This window comes from Schistocerca piceifrons, chromosome 3 (assembly GCF_021461385.2).
Source record: "Schistocerca piceifrons isolate TAMUIC-IGC-003096 chromosome 3, iqSchPice1.1, whole genome shotgun sequence".
NCBI classification, from domain to species: Eukaryota; Metazoa; Arthropoda; class Insecta; order Orthoptera; family Acrididae; genus Schistocerca; species Schistocerca piceifrons.
In genome coordinates, this window is record NC_060140.1 from 12,078,064 (window position 1) to 12,093,519 (window position 15,456).

General features: G+C 40.5%; 1 protein-coding gene across 1 annotated transcript in view; it reads left to right on the forward strand.

Annotated features, from left to right (window-relative positions):
* LOC124787708 (molybdenum cofactor biosynthesis protein 1-like) overlaps positions 1 to 14,942 on the forward strand; it is a 44,607-nt gene extending 29,665 nt beyond the window's left edge. Inside the window, exons 6-8 of the mRNA XM_047254542.1 lie at positions 3,852 to 3,997; positions 12,746 to 12,831; positions 14,740 to 14,942. Coding sequence (XP_047110498.1) covers positions 3,852 to 3,997; positions 12,746 to 12,831; positions 14,740 to 14,942 — 435 coding nt within the window. The remainder of the gene's footprint in view (positions 1 to 3,851; positions 3,998 to 12,745; positions 12,832 to 14,739) is intronic.
* Positions 14,943 to 15,456: the final 514 nt, after the last annotated feature.

Genomic DNA, 15,456 nt, shown 5'->3' on the forward strand with positions numbered 1-15,456 from the left:
CCAGGGACTCAGACGATTCTGCGGAGATCTGGGGTGCAAATTTCTCGACCTCCGCTATCGGGTGGCGAAATGTAGGGTCCCCCTGAATAGGTCACGCGTGCACTACATGCAGGAAGCGGCTACAAGGGTAGCAGAGTATATGTGGAGTGCACATGTGGGTTTTTAGGTTAGAGAATTCCCTCCCTAGGCCCGACAAGACACCTCCTGAGATGCGGCAAGGTAGGAGTAGACAAAATGCAACAGGGAATAACAATACTAATGTGCTAATAGTAAACTGCAGGAGCGTCTATAGAAAGGTCCCAGAACTGCTCTCATTAATAAGCGGTCACAATGCCCACATAGTACTAGGGACAGAAAGTTGGCTGAAACCAGATGTAAACAGTATGAAATTCTAAAGTCAGATTGGAATGTATACCGCAGAGACAGGCTGGACAGTGAAGGGGGAGACATCTTTAAAGTGATAAGAAGTGCAATAGTATCGAAGGAAATTGATGGAGATCCAAAATGTGAAATAATTTGGGTGAAGGTCACGGTTAAAGCAGGCTCAGACATGGTAATTGGATGTCTCTATAGGCCCCCTGGCTCATCAGCTGTTGTGGCTGAGCACCTGAAGGATAATTTGGAAAATATTTCGAGTAGATTTTCCCAACATGTTATAGTTCTGGGTGGAAATTTTAATTTGCCGGATATAGACTGGGAGACTCAAACTTTCATAACGGGTGGCAGGGACAAAGAATCCAGTGAAATTTTTTAAGAGCTTTATCTGAAAACTACCTTGAGCAGTTAAACAGAGAACCGACTCGTGGCGATAACATATTAGACCTTCTAGTGACAAACAGACCCGAACTATTTGAAACAGTTAACGCAGAACAGGGAATCAGTGATCATAAAGCGGTTACTGCAGCGATGATTTCAGCTGTAAATAGAAATATTAAAAAAGGTACGAAGATTTTTCTGGTTAGCAAAAGTGACAAAAATCAGATTTCAGAGTACCTGATGGCTCAACACAAAAGTTTTGTTTTAAGTACAGATGGTGTAGAGGATCAGTGGACAAAGTTCAAAACCATCGTACAATATGCGTTAGATGAGTATGTGCCAAGCAAGATCGTAAGAGATGGAAAGAAGCCAGCGTGGTACAACAACCGAGTTAGAAAACTGCTGCGGAAGCAAAGGGAACTTCACAGCAAACATAAACATAGCCAACACCTTGCAGACAAACAAAAATTACGCGAAGCGAAATGTAATGTGAGGAGGGCCATGCGAGAGGCGTTAAATGAATTCGAAAGTAAAGTTCTATGTACTGACTTGGCAGAAAATCCTAAGAAATTTTGCTCTTATGTCAAAGCGGTAGGTGGATCAAAACAAAATGTCCAGACACTCTGTGACCAAAAAGGTACTGAAACAGAGGATGATGGACTAAAGGCCGAAATACTAAATGTCTTTTTCCAAAGCTGTTTCACAGAGGAAGACTGCACTGTACTTCCTTCTCTAGATTGTCGCACAGATGACAAAATGGTAGATATTGAAATAGATGACCGAGGGATAGATAAACAATTAAAATCACTCAAAAGAGGAAAGGCCGCTGGACCTGATGGGATACCAGTTCAATTTTACACAGAGTATGTGAAGGAACTTGCCCCCATTCTTGCAGCAGTGTACCGTAGGTCTCTACAAGAGCGTAGCGTTCCGAAGAATTGGAAAAGGGCACAGGTCATCCCTGTTTTCAAGAAGGGACGTCGAACAGATGTGCAGAACTATAGACCTATATCTCTAAGGTCGATCAGTAGTAGAATTTTAGAACATGTATTATGTTCGAGTATTATGACTTTTCTGTAAACTAGAAATCTACCCTGTAGGAATCAGCATGGGTTTCGAAAAAGACGATCGTGTGAAACCCAGCTCGCGTTATTCGTCCACGAGACTCAGAGGGCCATAGACACGGGTTCCCACGTAGATGCTGTGTTTCTTGACTTCCGCAAGGCGTTCGATACAGTTCCCCGCAATCGTTTAATGAACAAAGTAAGAGCATATGGACTATCAGACCAATTATGTGATTGGATTGAAGAGTTGCTAGATAACAGAACGCAGCATGTCATTCTCAATGGAGAGAAGTCTTCCGAAGTAAGAGTGATTTCAGGTGTGCTGCAGGGGAGTGTCGTAGGACCGTTGCTATTCACAATATACATAAATGACCTTGTGAATGACATCGGAAGTTCACTGAGGCTTTTTGCGGATGATGTTGTGGTATATCGAGAGGTTGCAACAATGGAAAATTGTACTGATATGCAGGATGATCTGCACCGAATTGATGCATGGTGCAGGGAATGACAATTGAATCTCAATGTAGACAAGTGTAATGTGCTGCGAATACATAGAAAGAAAGATCCCATATCATTTAGCTACAATATAGCAGGTCAGCAATTGGAAGCAGTTAATTCCATAAATTATCTGGGAGTATGCATTAGGAGTGATTTAAAATGGAATGATCATATAAAGTTGATCGTCGGTAAATCAGATGTCAGATTGAGATTCATTGAAAGAATCCTAAGGAAATGCAATCCGAAAACAAAGGAATTAGGTTACAGTACACTTGTTCGCCCACTGTTTGAATACTGCTCAGCAGTGTGGGGTCCGTATCAGATAGGGTTGATAGAAGAGATAGAGAAGATCAAACAGAGAGCAGCATGCTTCGTTATAGGATCATTTAGTAATCATGAAAGCATTACGGAGATGTTAGATAAACTCCAGTGGAAGACTCTGCGGGAGAGACGCTCAGTAGCTCGGTACGGGCTTTTGTTGAAGTTTCGAGAACATACCTTCACCGAGGAGTCAAGCAGTATATTGCTCCCTCCTACGTATATCTCGCGAAGAGACCATGAGGAGAAAAAGGGAGAGATTAGAGCCCGCACAGAGGCATACCGACAATCCTTCTTTCCACGAACAATACGAGACTGGAATAGAAGGGAGAACCAATAGAGGTACTCAAGGTACCCTACACCGTCAGGTGGCTTGAGGAGTATGGATGTAGATGTAGATGTAGACCAAAAAATGATTTTCTTGTAATGAAGACACTAAAGTGGGGGTCAGTCATGCTGTTATTGCTTTTAATGATGGCAACATTGGTAGCGTGAAAGTGCTACAACATATGGGAATTAATTCTGGAGCAAACTGCATCAGAGAATTTGAATGGATGGACAAGGTTTGCACTGGTAAAGCAGAGTATGCAGCACAGTTGGCCACTACGGAGTCCAGAAAGAAGAAAACAAGAAAAAACTTAAAAAAGATCAAGAGGATGATATACAGTATGGTGCAGGGTGCTTCTGAGTGACTAAAAATAAAATGTTAAGCATATATTGAGTTACAGTCTATTAAAACTTTAAAAACTCTTCCTGAAAATTTACATTTTCTCTTGCACTTTTCCCTAAATCTCAGAAACTACTTTGAGTAGCGAATTCAAATTTTCAGGGAGTAATAACATACGTATCCTGAGTCTTCTGAACTAAAAGAAGAACATAATGTTATGTATAAATAAAATGATTTAGAATAACATACAAAAAAGTACACAAAATTTTAACTGTGTAATTAAAAAATTGTATTTCCAAAAGCAGTGGCTGAAATGCAATTATTGTAAGACTCAGAACATATAGTTTAATGTCCTGTAAAAGTTTCTTGTCAATGGCTACAGTTGTTCCTGAAATACGGGGAAGTTAAGTCATTAAATTTAACATTGTCAGGATAGGGTGTTCAAACTCCCCTTAATGCACGTTTTCTCCTTCCTCCACTTGGTGAGCAACACATTTATAGTATTTTCACAACAGCAGTAGCTATTTTCTTACAATTTCTTTTTGCAGGCATACCATGTCCCGGGCTTCAAGGGATGCGTGAGATTTATTACCTCAATGAGTGAACACTTCTGTGGCACATGCAACCATTTACGGATAACAGCTGATGGCAATTTGGAGGTGTGTCTCTTTGGGAATTCAGAGATATCTCTCAGGTGAGTGATGAAACATAGAATAATCATGTCCAAGTGAAAATTCATGCGAGGAAACCATAAAATTACTAGAAGGCTGACAGACTGATCAGTATTTTACCTTCAGGAGGTGAAATTCCAAAACTTCTTATAGACACATTCGTTCCTCTTGTCCTCACATTAGTCGTGGAGTCCGAGTGACCTTTCAGACCTTCAGAAACTTATCCCTCTTTCCTCTCTCATGAAGGAACTGATAGTTCCAAATGCTGAGTATAGAATAATACTTTCAAACTGTTTGCCATGCACATTAGGTATGTGGTTGGTATATGGAAGAGATAAACTGCAGTTAAATCCAGCAGGTATGAAATGAGTTATCTTTTCTTGAAGTTTTCAGCTTGCACCCTCCTCCCTCCCAGACATACAAACCAGATACCTCTAGCTAAATAATTTGTGAGTATATATAATTTGCCTCTGTCAACATCATGTTACACTAACCTATTTGTGAGATTAAATTAAAGGAAAGTAATCAGAACTGGAAATTATGTAAAGACATTTTTAGCTATGTCCCTAGGTTTTAATAAAGTTAACACAGTATTTCTGTCCATGTGATGGTAACTATGATTTGCCAGCCACTGTTGCCGAGCGGTTCTAGGCACTTCAGTCCAGAACCGCGCGACTGCTACGGTCGCAGGTTTGAATCCTGCCTTGGCTCAGATGTTAAGTCCCATAGTGCCCAGAGCCATTTGAACTGTGATTCATGATTATCAGAGTCTATATGTTCCAAATAAAAATTGGAACTTCATGTGTATAAATGTACAAATTATTAGACAATGGGACCAACAACTGACACTTTTAAATTGATGACTAGACTAAGAGATTAATAATAGGTAAAATACTGCAAGATACTTGGCGATAAGTTTGTTTCAGGACAAGGTAAGGGGGGTGGGGGGCGGGAAGAATCAGCTCCCTCTTTGTGAGCATACCAGAAATCCTTTATCAACCCAAGGTAAAATAAGATATAAAAATACAGGGTCAAACAACTAATTTAAGTATCTTAAAAACCAAATGACTAATAAAATTGGAAGCTAAGAAAAGTAAGTTCGTAGTAAGTAGGGTGAAACACAGGGGGCTGCAACATATTGCCATTGTTGTTTGACTTGTCTATCAAAGAAAAAAGAAATGGATCAAAACAAAATAAAAATGAGAATGGAAATGTATCAGAAGCAGATAGGAATAAGCAAGGAACATATTCTTTAATAAATAATTAAAAAAAAGAAACTGACATGTGAGGCAGATGTTCCTACAATTTTATGTTCAAAGCACAGCAGTCTGTGAAAGCAAAATATTTATGACATTGAAAAAAGAAAATCAGTGAGTGAAAAGTGTGTGTAGGTGAATTGTGGTGAAAGACTGGATATTGGAACTTCTGTTAGGCTGCCCAGTATTAGTTAACTTGGTAGTAAAGGAGCAAGTTTGCAAGGGCAGATAACTGTTTGGCTACGTAAAATAGAGTGGGAGTATGGAAAAGCTAGTCCAAGATAGGATGAAAAAGATAACAGCAACTTAAAAAATGAATTGATAAGTTACCATGAACCCCATTCCAATCTAGTGAATGCAGTGGTTGACAATATCTTGTGACATTCGCCTATAAGGCTCAAACAATAATTGCTAAATAAAAATACAAAATGTTGACAAGACTGTATCTAAGCTGTCACTCTCTTTTGAAACAAGGGTGTTTAAACCAACAAACACGCAGGAAAGCAGAGACAACTCGCACACTAGAGAAGGATGGGCAGTATCATTGAAGGAGTGAGCATAAACCATGTGGAATATGTGTGGTACAAGAAATGATAGTAAGAAAAAAAAAAGAAGAAGAAGAAGAAGAGGAAAAATGTTGATCTGGAAACAAGGGAATAAAAATTTGCCACGTGAAGAGACAAAATGGTACTGTGCTGATGAGTGTGTACAAGTGGTGATATACAATATACATTGATAAAGGAACTCTGCATTGGGCCCAGAAGACCACGCAATGCTCTTCGAGAGATGTCCTCTACTATATATCTATGGAGAGTTAGGGGATCAGTACACAACTCTCCAGGCTGTTATCAACTTCCAGAAGTTGAAGACACTACTTCTCACTTGAGTAGCTCCTCAGCTGGAACTACAAGCAGAGTGTACCCTATTCCAGTCTGTCCACCGAGCAGAATTTCCCAACTCTACAAGGAATTGAACCTGATCCCTTTCTATGGCACGCCTGTGGCATACTGACTGCATAGCTGTGGCAAGAGTCATAATATACACTTGTGAACAATTGAGTTATAACTATTCTGTTTATTGGGGAGAGAGTATGTATATTTCCAACGTGAATGAAATAGTTTAGTGTATCGTAACTGGAATGTATTCAGACCTCGTACTTGTTGTGTGAGAGCGCAGTGTCTTAGAAACTTGTAGTGTTTGTCTTAGCATGAACTAACCGGTGAGCCTTACTTTCTAGTATTTTTAATTATATATCATTACTGGTGCCTCTGGCACTTATGTGTTGCAATAGCAATAGCTTGCAATAGCAAACATTGAGTCAACCATGGTTTTTGGATTAGAAGTAGAGGTCAGCTGGGTTGACAGTGGGAATAGAGTGATGGGAAGTGGACAATAAGCAGTTATATTGAAGGGTGCATTATTTGATATGTTAAGGTTAATTACAAAACGTGGATTGGAGAATTTTTCACGTTGAGCAGAAGTAAGTTTACAGGACCAGATGTCAAATTACACATGATCAGTGTGAATCCCTATAGTCAGCATGAACACGCACACAGAATAATTTATAGGTAGTCTTGCTGTATATAAAAAATCAGATTTGTGCTGAACTGTCATGAACAAACTGTCACTTCTCTGGAATAAATAGACTCTGATTTGTTAATTACATCTGTGTAAATGAAAAATATAGGAAAACATAGATTGCTGCTTACTGTAAAGGAGACATGTTACATTGTAGACAAGCACAATTATAGAGGCACTTACATAAAGCTTTCGGCCACAGCCTTCATCAGCAAAAGAGATACAGAGAAACACACACATTCATACACACAGGCAAGCACATGTCACACGCATATGACTGTCAACTCCAGCAGCTTGCCCCTAGCTGTTGGACTTGGCAGTTTTTTTTTTTTCTCTGTGTGTGTGTGCGTGCATGCGTGCGCGCGCGGTAGGCTTGCTTGTGTGTTGTGCCTGTGTGCAACTTTGTTTTCTTTACGGTAAATAGTGATCTATCTTTCCCTGCACTGTTGATATTCCTACCTGGAATTTCCATTGTTTAATATGTAAATATTTAAAGAAGGACACAGTTACATATATTCTGTCACTTGAAGACTAATACATGAAGTCAGTGGACATTATTTTTTATTGCAGAGGATCTTCGTCACCACTAATTATTAATTTTGTGTTCCAGTTAATTAGACATGGTTTCATCCTTTCCTGGATGTGCTCTTTTTGTTAAATCTTTCTTCAAAAGATCTGATTTACTTCAAATTAATAAACCTGAGTATTCTGAAAAAGGAGGTGCAGCTTACAGCTGCAGTGTGACAGTTGAACACAGGGTGATTTTATCACTGCCATATCGTGGGTACCCATGGCTCGAGACACTTATTCTATAAGGGTGTGTAGTCATTGGGCTTTCTTGTACCACAGTGTCAAAGGTGTACTGTAAGCAGATTTATTCAAGGAAAATACTACCACAGTCAGCAGAGTGAACTGCTATGGGCAACAGGATATCATTGACAGGGGTTACCACTGACTAGCATGGCTTTAGCAGCGAACAGGTGGGCCACAATGTAGCAAATGACTCACCAACTCAGTGACAGTCAATAAACAGTAACCATTCATGCCACTGGGAACTGTCACCTCTTTGTGGGATACAAACATGCAATCTGCACACTGCTCGTCACACTTACAAAGATTAGCATTGGTTCGGAACAGCACCAGGGGATGCTCGAAGCATGCAGGAAGGTCGTCTGTCTGATGATTTGCGGTACATATTGCCAAGGTGGCAGGGAGCAAAATAAGGAGTGATCAAAAAAACTTCCATTTGAAGGCTGCATAGTTCAGATCAGTATGCCACACACACACACACACACACACACATACACACACACATACACACATATCCATCCGCACATATACCCTGCTTGTGTCTGTATATGTGCGGATGGATATATGTGTGTGTGTGTGTGTGTGTGTGTGTGTGTGTGTGTGTGTGTGCGAGTGTATACCTGTCCTTTTTCCCCCCTAAGGTAAATCTTTCCACTCCCAGGATTGGAATGACTCCTTACCCTCTCCCTTAAAACCCACATCCTTTCGTCTTTCCCTCTCCTTCCCTCTTTCCTGATGAAGCAACTGTGGGTTGCGAAAGCTTGAATTTTGTGTGTGTGTTTGTTTGTGTATCTATCAACATACCAACGCTTTCGTTTGGTAAGTTACATCATCTTTGTTTTTAGATATATTTTTCCCATTTGGAATGTTTCCCTGTATTATATTATATATCAGTGCTTTCCTCTCCCACTACTATCCTGCAGACCTTGTCCACAAACAGATCTCCCAAGTAATACATTCCTCCCCACCCAACAACAATGTTACTACCCCCAGACCACACAGAAGCATCCCCCTTGTCACCCAATATTATCCTGGCCTCGAATACATCAACTAATTACTCCGCCACGGATATGAATTTCTCAAGTCAAGCCCTGAAATGAGATCATCCCTTGACAATATTCTCCCCACACCACCCAGAGTTGCCTTTTGCCGACCCCCTAACCTCCGTAACATCCTTGTCAAACCCTACAATATTCCCAGACCACCTTCTCTACCCAGCGGTTCCTACCCCTGTAACCGACCACGATGCAAAACCTGCCCCATGCATCCCCCCACAACCAACTACTCCAGCCCCGCTACTGGTAAAACATACACAACTCAAGGCAGGGCCACATGTGAGACAACACGTCATTTATCAACTGACATGCCTGCACTGCACAGCCTTTTTCATTGGTATGACGACAACTAAACTGGCTGAGCGCATGAATGGGCACAGACGAACTGTCCGCCTAGGAGATGTCCAATACCCAGTAGCGGAGCATGCTCTCCAGCATAATTCTAGGGACCTAGGAACCTGCTACACCATATGTGCCATTTGGCTTCTCCCGCCCAACACCAGTACCTTGGAACTGCGGAGATGGGAACTTGCACTCCAGCACATCCTTTCATCCCGCCATCCCCCTGGACTGAACCTACGTTAACCAACCTCACTCCCATTTACTCTTTAGTCTTCTCCTCTTTCCCTTTCCTCTTTAGCCATTCATGCATCTTTTCATCCTACATAGTTGTGTTTATCTTTATACTATGTGCCTCTTTACTTCTGTATTCATCCTCCTTGGTTTGAAGCTGGCACAGTAATTACAGTAGAATATCTTTGGCTTCCCTCTGACATCCATGCCTCCATCTTTGCTACCCTCCCTGTTTACCTTTCCCCTGTTGCTTCATAACCTGGGTTGTGAATAACTGAATCCACTTTCCCTTCTTCCCCTTTTTTCCCCTCTCTCCTCCCTGATGAAGGAACGAAGTTCCGAAAGCTAGGATACGTCAATTTTCTGTTCTGTTTTGTGTATCTATCGGCTGTACTGAGCTGAGGTAAGTACTGGTCAGGCCCTCTATCTCTTTGTTAGTATTTGTTTCGTATATATAAACACACACACACACAGACAGGATGATGCGTATTAACATTTAAAAACCTCCAAAGCACTGTAGATGACCCTGAGACAAGTAATTTAATACAAGACACATGGGATCATAAATGTTGGATACGATACAAATGTTGGGAAATGTGTCAAAAGCGAATGACAAATGTCACCAGATGATGTACCTTGCCATGCTTGCAGTGGTTGAGCCTCTCGGTCTGTCACACTTGATCATCCCAACCCAAGTCAAGTATTCATATCATTGTGGCTACGGACACACGTGTGCGACTTTAGTAATGGTGTTCAGGATTTGAGTCTTGCATCTGGCAGGCAGTATTTTTTCATTGTGTTAAACAATTATGTATTTATATTGAAGTTTATTATTTTATTTACCGGCCTTGCAGTTTCCTTGATTTCTTGCAAAGTACAGTACAATGAAAACCTACCATATTGCATAACAAGTAGATGAGTATAAACTTCAGAATAGCATCATCGCCATTAAATGACCTATGTTTTCTTTACTAACTAATGTCTGTAAACAAAAAGAGAAGGGACAGAAGCAAAAAACACAAAATCAGAACTGCTTTTGCTTGATTACAGCAGGGACAATAATTTTGTAACATCTACATTTACAACAGATCATATTTACAAAATGTTTTCGAAATTTGCTCTGTTTGCTCAAATGAAAGTATTGCACTGCTCAATCATTCCTTTACACTCAACCCCAACTGCTGCACATGCTGTGGGGTATGTCATCTGGTTACATCATATGTTCAGTGTTTCTCACCAATTTTTGGGGTATTTTGAAATGTACAAAAAGGCAAATGCAGAAAGTTATCACATTTTGCTGCACATTACCTCCGTCACAGAAAAATAAAGTATACAAATCTTCTCAGATTTGCCACTGAATAATTTTGTGCAAGCCTCACAATATTTCACCAACACAACTGTTCATCATCTTCAGGTAGTGGTGGGTCCTGTCATCACTGCTGCAAGATGTGGCTGGTGATATTCGCACAGCAGAATTGAAATTTGTCAGGCTAGAAGCAGGAGTACGAATGTGTGGACAGGCACTCCCAGTTGGATGGAAATTCCGTTCATAGTAGCCTTCTGCTTATGTGTTGTGGGCAATGACTGCACTTCTGGACACTCGTGTGGTTAAAAGCTGAATTAACTCTCTGCAAGGTGCTGCATCAGGTCATACATCGGAGGATCTGGTTTCTACTGTTTTAATTTCATGGCAGTCAGTGCTGGATTCTGGGCAGTGCTTAATCAAAATTCCATATTCCTGTTGGTAAGATTGCCCATCGTATGGATACATGCCTCATTCTTAAAAACACAATCCTAGAGTGATGATGCTGAGGATAAAATTTCAGTCCTCTTGGGAAACGTGTGGTGCCCTGTATTCAGGCAGTGCTCTGCTACCACTAATTTACTGGGTGGCATTTTTGTCAGCGCTGTTGAACGCAGTGTTCTTGCACAGTGTGAGGTGTCTGCCCTATATAAGATTTCCCATAATGGCATCAGATCTTATATATGATCTGTGTTTTCTAAGGTCAAGATTGTCTTTAACTGAACACAAACAATTCCTTAGTTTTGCTGGTAGACGAAAAACACAATTGATTCTGTTTCTCTTAGCGATTCTTCCTATTTTTGAAAACATGCCACTGAAATATGGCAAAAAAGCCATTTGCAGTGCTTGTCTAAGTATCTTCATTTACATCCCTACACTGAACTTGCTTTGCTCAGAACACATTTCAAATCTGTTTACAAGAATAAACATTCTGCTGGAACACTGTTCTTAGGTGTTACAGTTCACCAGGCAGACTGTCGGTATCTGAGATCACGTGTGCTCTATGTGCCAGGGAGTGTAAGACACTACCACATTGTGCAGGGTGACGGCAACTTTTGGACCGCAAATATAACTCTGCGTGTATCAGTTTTCAGTAGAGACTATGCCCCAGTGTTCTGTCAGATTTTCTTCTAACCGTGACATCCAGGAATGGTAAGCTGCTATCTTTTTGTACTTCCACAGTGAACTGAATATTCAGATGGAGCGAGTGCAAATGCTGCAGGAACATAGGTAGTGTCTGTATTATGTGGGCCACACCACAAATGTCTCTTCAGCATTCTGCCAGAAGGAGGAATGTTGGATATTTACTAAGGGAAATAGAGGATCTCCCATGGGAACTCTGTCCACTTGATCAAAGTAGTTGGTGTTACATAAGAAATAGGATGAGGTATGCACATGTTTAAACAGCACCACAATTTCTTTCTCAAACTTGCTGCTAATAACCTCTAATGAGGGCTGCAGGGGCACTTTTGTAAGTAATGATACAACATTTGAGCTAACTAAAAGATCTGAATGTTCTAGTTTAAGCATCTTCAGGTATTCTATGAAATCCTCTGAATTCTAAATACGATGGTCGTAGTCATCCACATGATAAATTTCAAAGCTGTCACGTGGACATTGCCAGTTGCATCTTGCAGCAGTGATGGTGGAAATCACCACCACCTGAAGATGCCAAAACGTTGTGTCACTGAAATATTGAGGGAGGGACTTGCATAATGTTATCTGGTGGGGAACCCAAAGTGTTTTTGCAACAGATCTATCAGGCAAGCCTGAAAATTCACATATACTCCAAGCAGTAAGTACCTGTTGTAAAATGGTCACATTAGTGAGCTTGGCAATTAATTAACAGTTTATCAATAAATTTGGCTTCATTTTGCAAGAAATTGTGCTGTGTTCCACTACTCCCTCTTCAACAAAACTAATGTCACTTTCTGCTCCACCTCTTCAGCCCGAGATCTTATGTATACTCTTGAGCATTTGTGTAAGATACTTGTTTATTTATAAAAATAAAAGTAACTTCTATCATGACTTTCCCATTTTGTCCAGTGGGTTTGTTATCCTGCTGTTGCCTACTGCAGACTACAAGATTACTGTTGAAGATATCTGCAAAGTTTTTCTTCCTTTTTAGTGTACCAACATTTCACTGTGTGGTAATTGCCTGGTACTGTTTAACGGGTGTTTTAACTGTTGTTTCAGAGATGCAATACGAAGCAAATGCAGTGAGGATGACTTGCTTGCCATGATTGGGGCAGCAGTGAGAAGAAAGAAGAAACAACATGCAGGTAAGATACATTACAGCAAATGTAACTCTATACATAGAAAGAAAATTTCTGCTTAACAAGTCATAGCAAACATAAGAGCAAAATAGAATGAAAAACAACAGTGATAGAACCTGTGATTTTTGTGTAAAATTGGATTTAATTTTTTATTTAGTATTCATTCTGATTAATGCCCATTGGTCAACAATACATTTCAGCCCTAGAATTTGGTTCTGCAAGGTCCACCAGATAACCATATATGGCTGTTGTAACTCCTTTATTGGACTTCAGAAGTTTTCCAGCAACAAATCTTTTTTCTTTCTTTCTTTCTTTCTTTTTTTTTCTTTTTTAAAAAAAAGCTAAAATGCAGAAAACATCATAAAGGAAACACTCACAGAAAAGCATCAGTGTCCTTGAAACAATGGAAACTCCAGTAGGAATATCAACAATGTTGGAAAAGACAGATTACTACTTACTGATGAAGGCTGTGGCTGAAAGCTTTATGTAATTGTCTTTTAATTCTGCCCATCTGCAGCCTAAGGTATCTTCTTTATGGTAAGTAACAGGCTGTCTTTTCCTTCATTATTCATTAGTGTTCTTTGTTTTTATTGCTGTTTAGCAAGCATTGTGTGGTATATAAGGGATGCGAATAGCATCAGATGTTGAATCATCACTCTGGAGGATATGAAGGTGCTGCATATTGGTGTGAGACAGCATCATCTGATGAGAGTTTGAAAGAAACCTCATTGTGGATGTCCATTTGGTCGCCTGGTTAAACCTTGCAACATCTGTATTTTTGGAGTATTTGGATCTGACAGTGGCCTGATGTTGGAAAGTAAGGGCATACTCATCATCAATGTTCCAGTTGACTACATCAGACCACTACAAGGGAGCATCACTGTGTAGTGTACTGAGTACATTGTAACCTGTTCACGTCTGTGACTGCCATCTGAGAACAAGTACAGTAAACTCTCGTGCAGCTACACTTTTGGCTAGCTAGATTGACACTTGACAAGTTTTAATTTGCGTGCACCTGGAGCCAAGTATTTGCTGGTGCTTTTTGGCAACCTACTGCTAATCAGTGCACTGGTGCATGTCAAAAGTCCAAGTATCGTCAATTCATGCGTGTGTTGGTTGAAGCTCTAGTGTGTTTCTTATTTGTATTGCATGGTTTCATGCCACTGCCATCTATTGGAACTCCTTGTAAGTACAGTACATACAGTATTGTTCTATGCAGCGCAACATAGACCTGTCGAAACCGACAATTAGAGTGCGCCGCCTAACACTTTCCACTTGTTGTCGGTACATCAAAGCTGAGTGTTTAACAGTGAACGTACAACACCCTGTTGTGTTGCCACATGGGCTTGGGTAGAACAGAGGAAATGGCATAGATGTATTGAATGCTTTCATTTGATGGCTGCCACAGCCTGGTTTCAAAAGTCAAAAGTTTGTCTAGTGCATCTCGAGTGTTGTCAAGTTGTGCATCTGTGTGTTTCTGATTTGAGGTTTTGTGCTCCCACTATGTGCCTTAAAGTGTCCAGAGATAAAAGGGGCCAAAAACCATAAAGGACTCAGTCGAGTGTCTGTAAAAAGAACACTGAACGTGACTATGGGTGAAACATAAAACGAATGTGATCTTGTTGGAAAAAGAGCTTCACTCTTTGCAGAGAATTGATGCTGGTGAGCCACCCACAGAAGTGGCTGCAGAGTAGGAGTACAATTACTGATCGGAAGACAAATCAATCAGGAATTGAAAAATTTTGTTCCATCCAAACATTGGGCAGCGCAGTGAAATCTTGAAAAACAATGAGAAAAGGTGCACATCCTCAGTTAGAAGAGGCATTATTTTTGTGGCACGAATAAATAAGAGCCAAAGTTGTGTCAGTTTCAGGTCCTCTACTTTGTCAAAATGAGCTGATGAGCTGATTGAAGGAAAGGAGCAAGAATTCCTCGGAAGTAATGGCCGGCAGGATCGTTTCAAGAAGCGGCATGGCATCCATGAAATTGCCATCAGTGCCAAATCATTATCTGTGGATGAAGCTGCTATGCTGATTTTAAGAAGAAACTGCACACAATCATTGACAAAGGAGGTTATACTGGCAAACAACTTTACAAATGTGATGAAATTGGGTTGAATTACAAAATCCTGCTAACGAAAACCCTTGCCTCTAAAGAAGAAGAAATGGCTTCCGGATCCAAAAAAATCAAAGATATATTTACTGTCCTTGCTTGCAGTAATGCCACTGGCAATCATAAACTGTGTCTTACTTTAATTGGCAAATCCAAAACACCAAGAGCATTTAGACACCAACCAACCAGCTTTGCCACTGAGGTACACGAATCAGTCTTAAGGCATGTATGAACAGTGCCATCTTCAGAGAGTGGTTCCAGGCAGAGTTTGTTCCAGCTGTAGTAAATTACATGGCAGGAAATGGACTTCCTTGAAAAGCGCTACTTCTTGTGGACAATGCTCCTTCTCACCCAGGTGATCTGCAAGATGGGGATATCAAAGTTGTATTTCTCCCACAAAATGTCACATCTCTATGTCAACCGATGGACCAAGGTATTCTTGAGGCGATGGAAAAACATTACAGACGCAAGATGCTGGAATACTTAATAGATGTGATTGATGCTGCAGATGATTTTGTG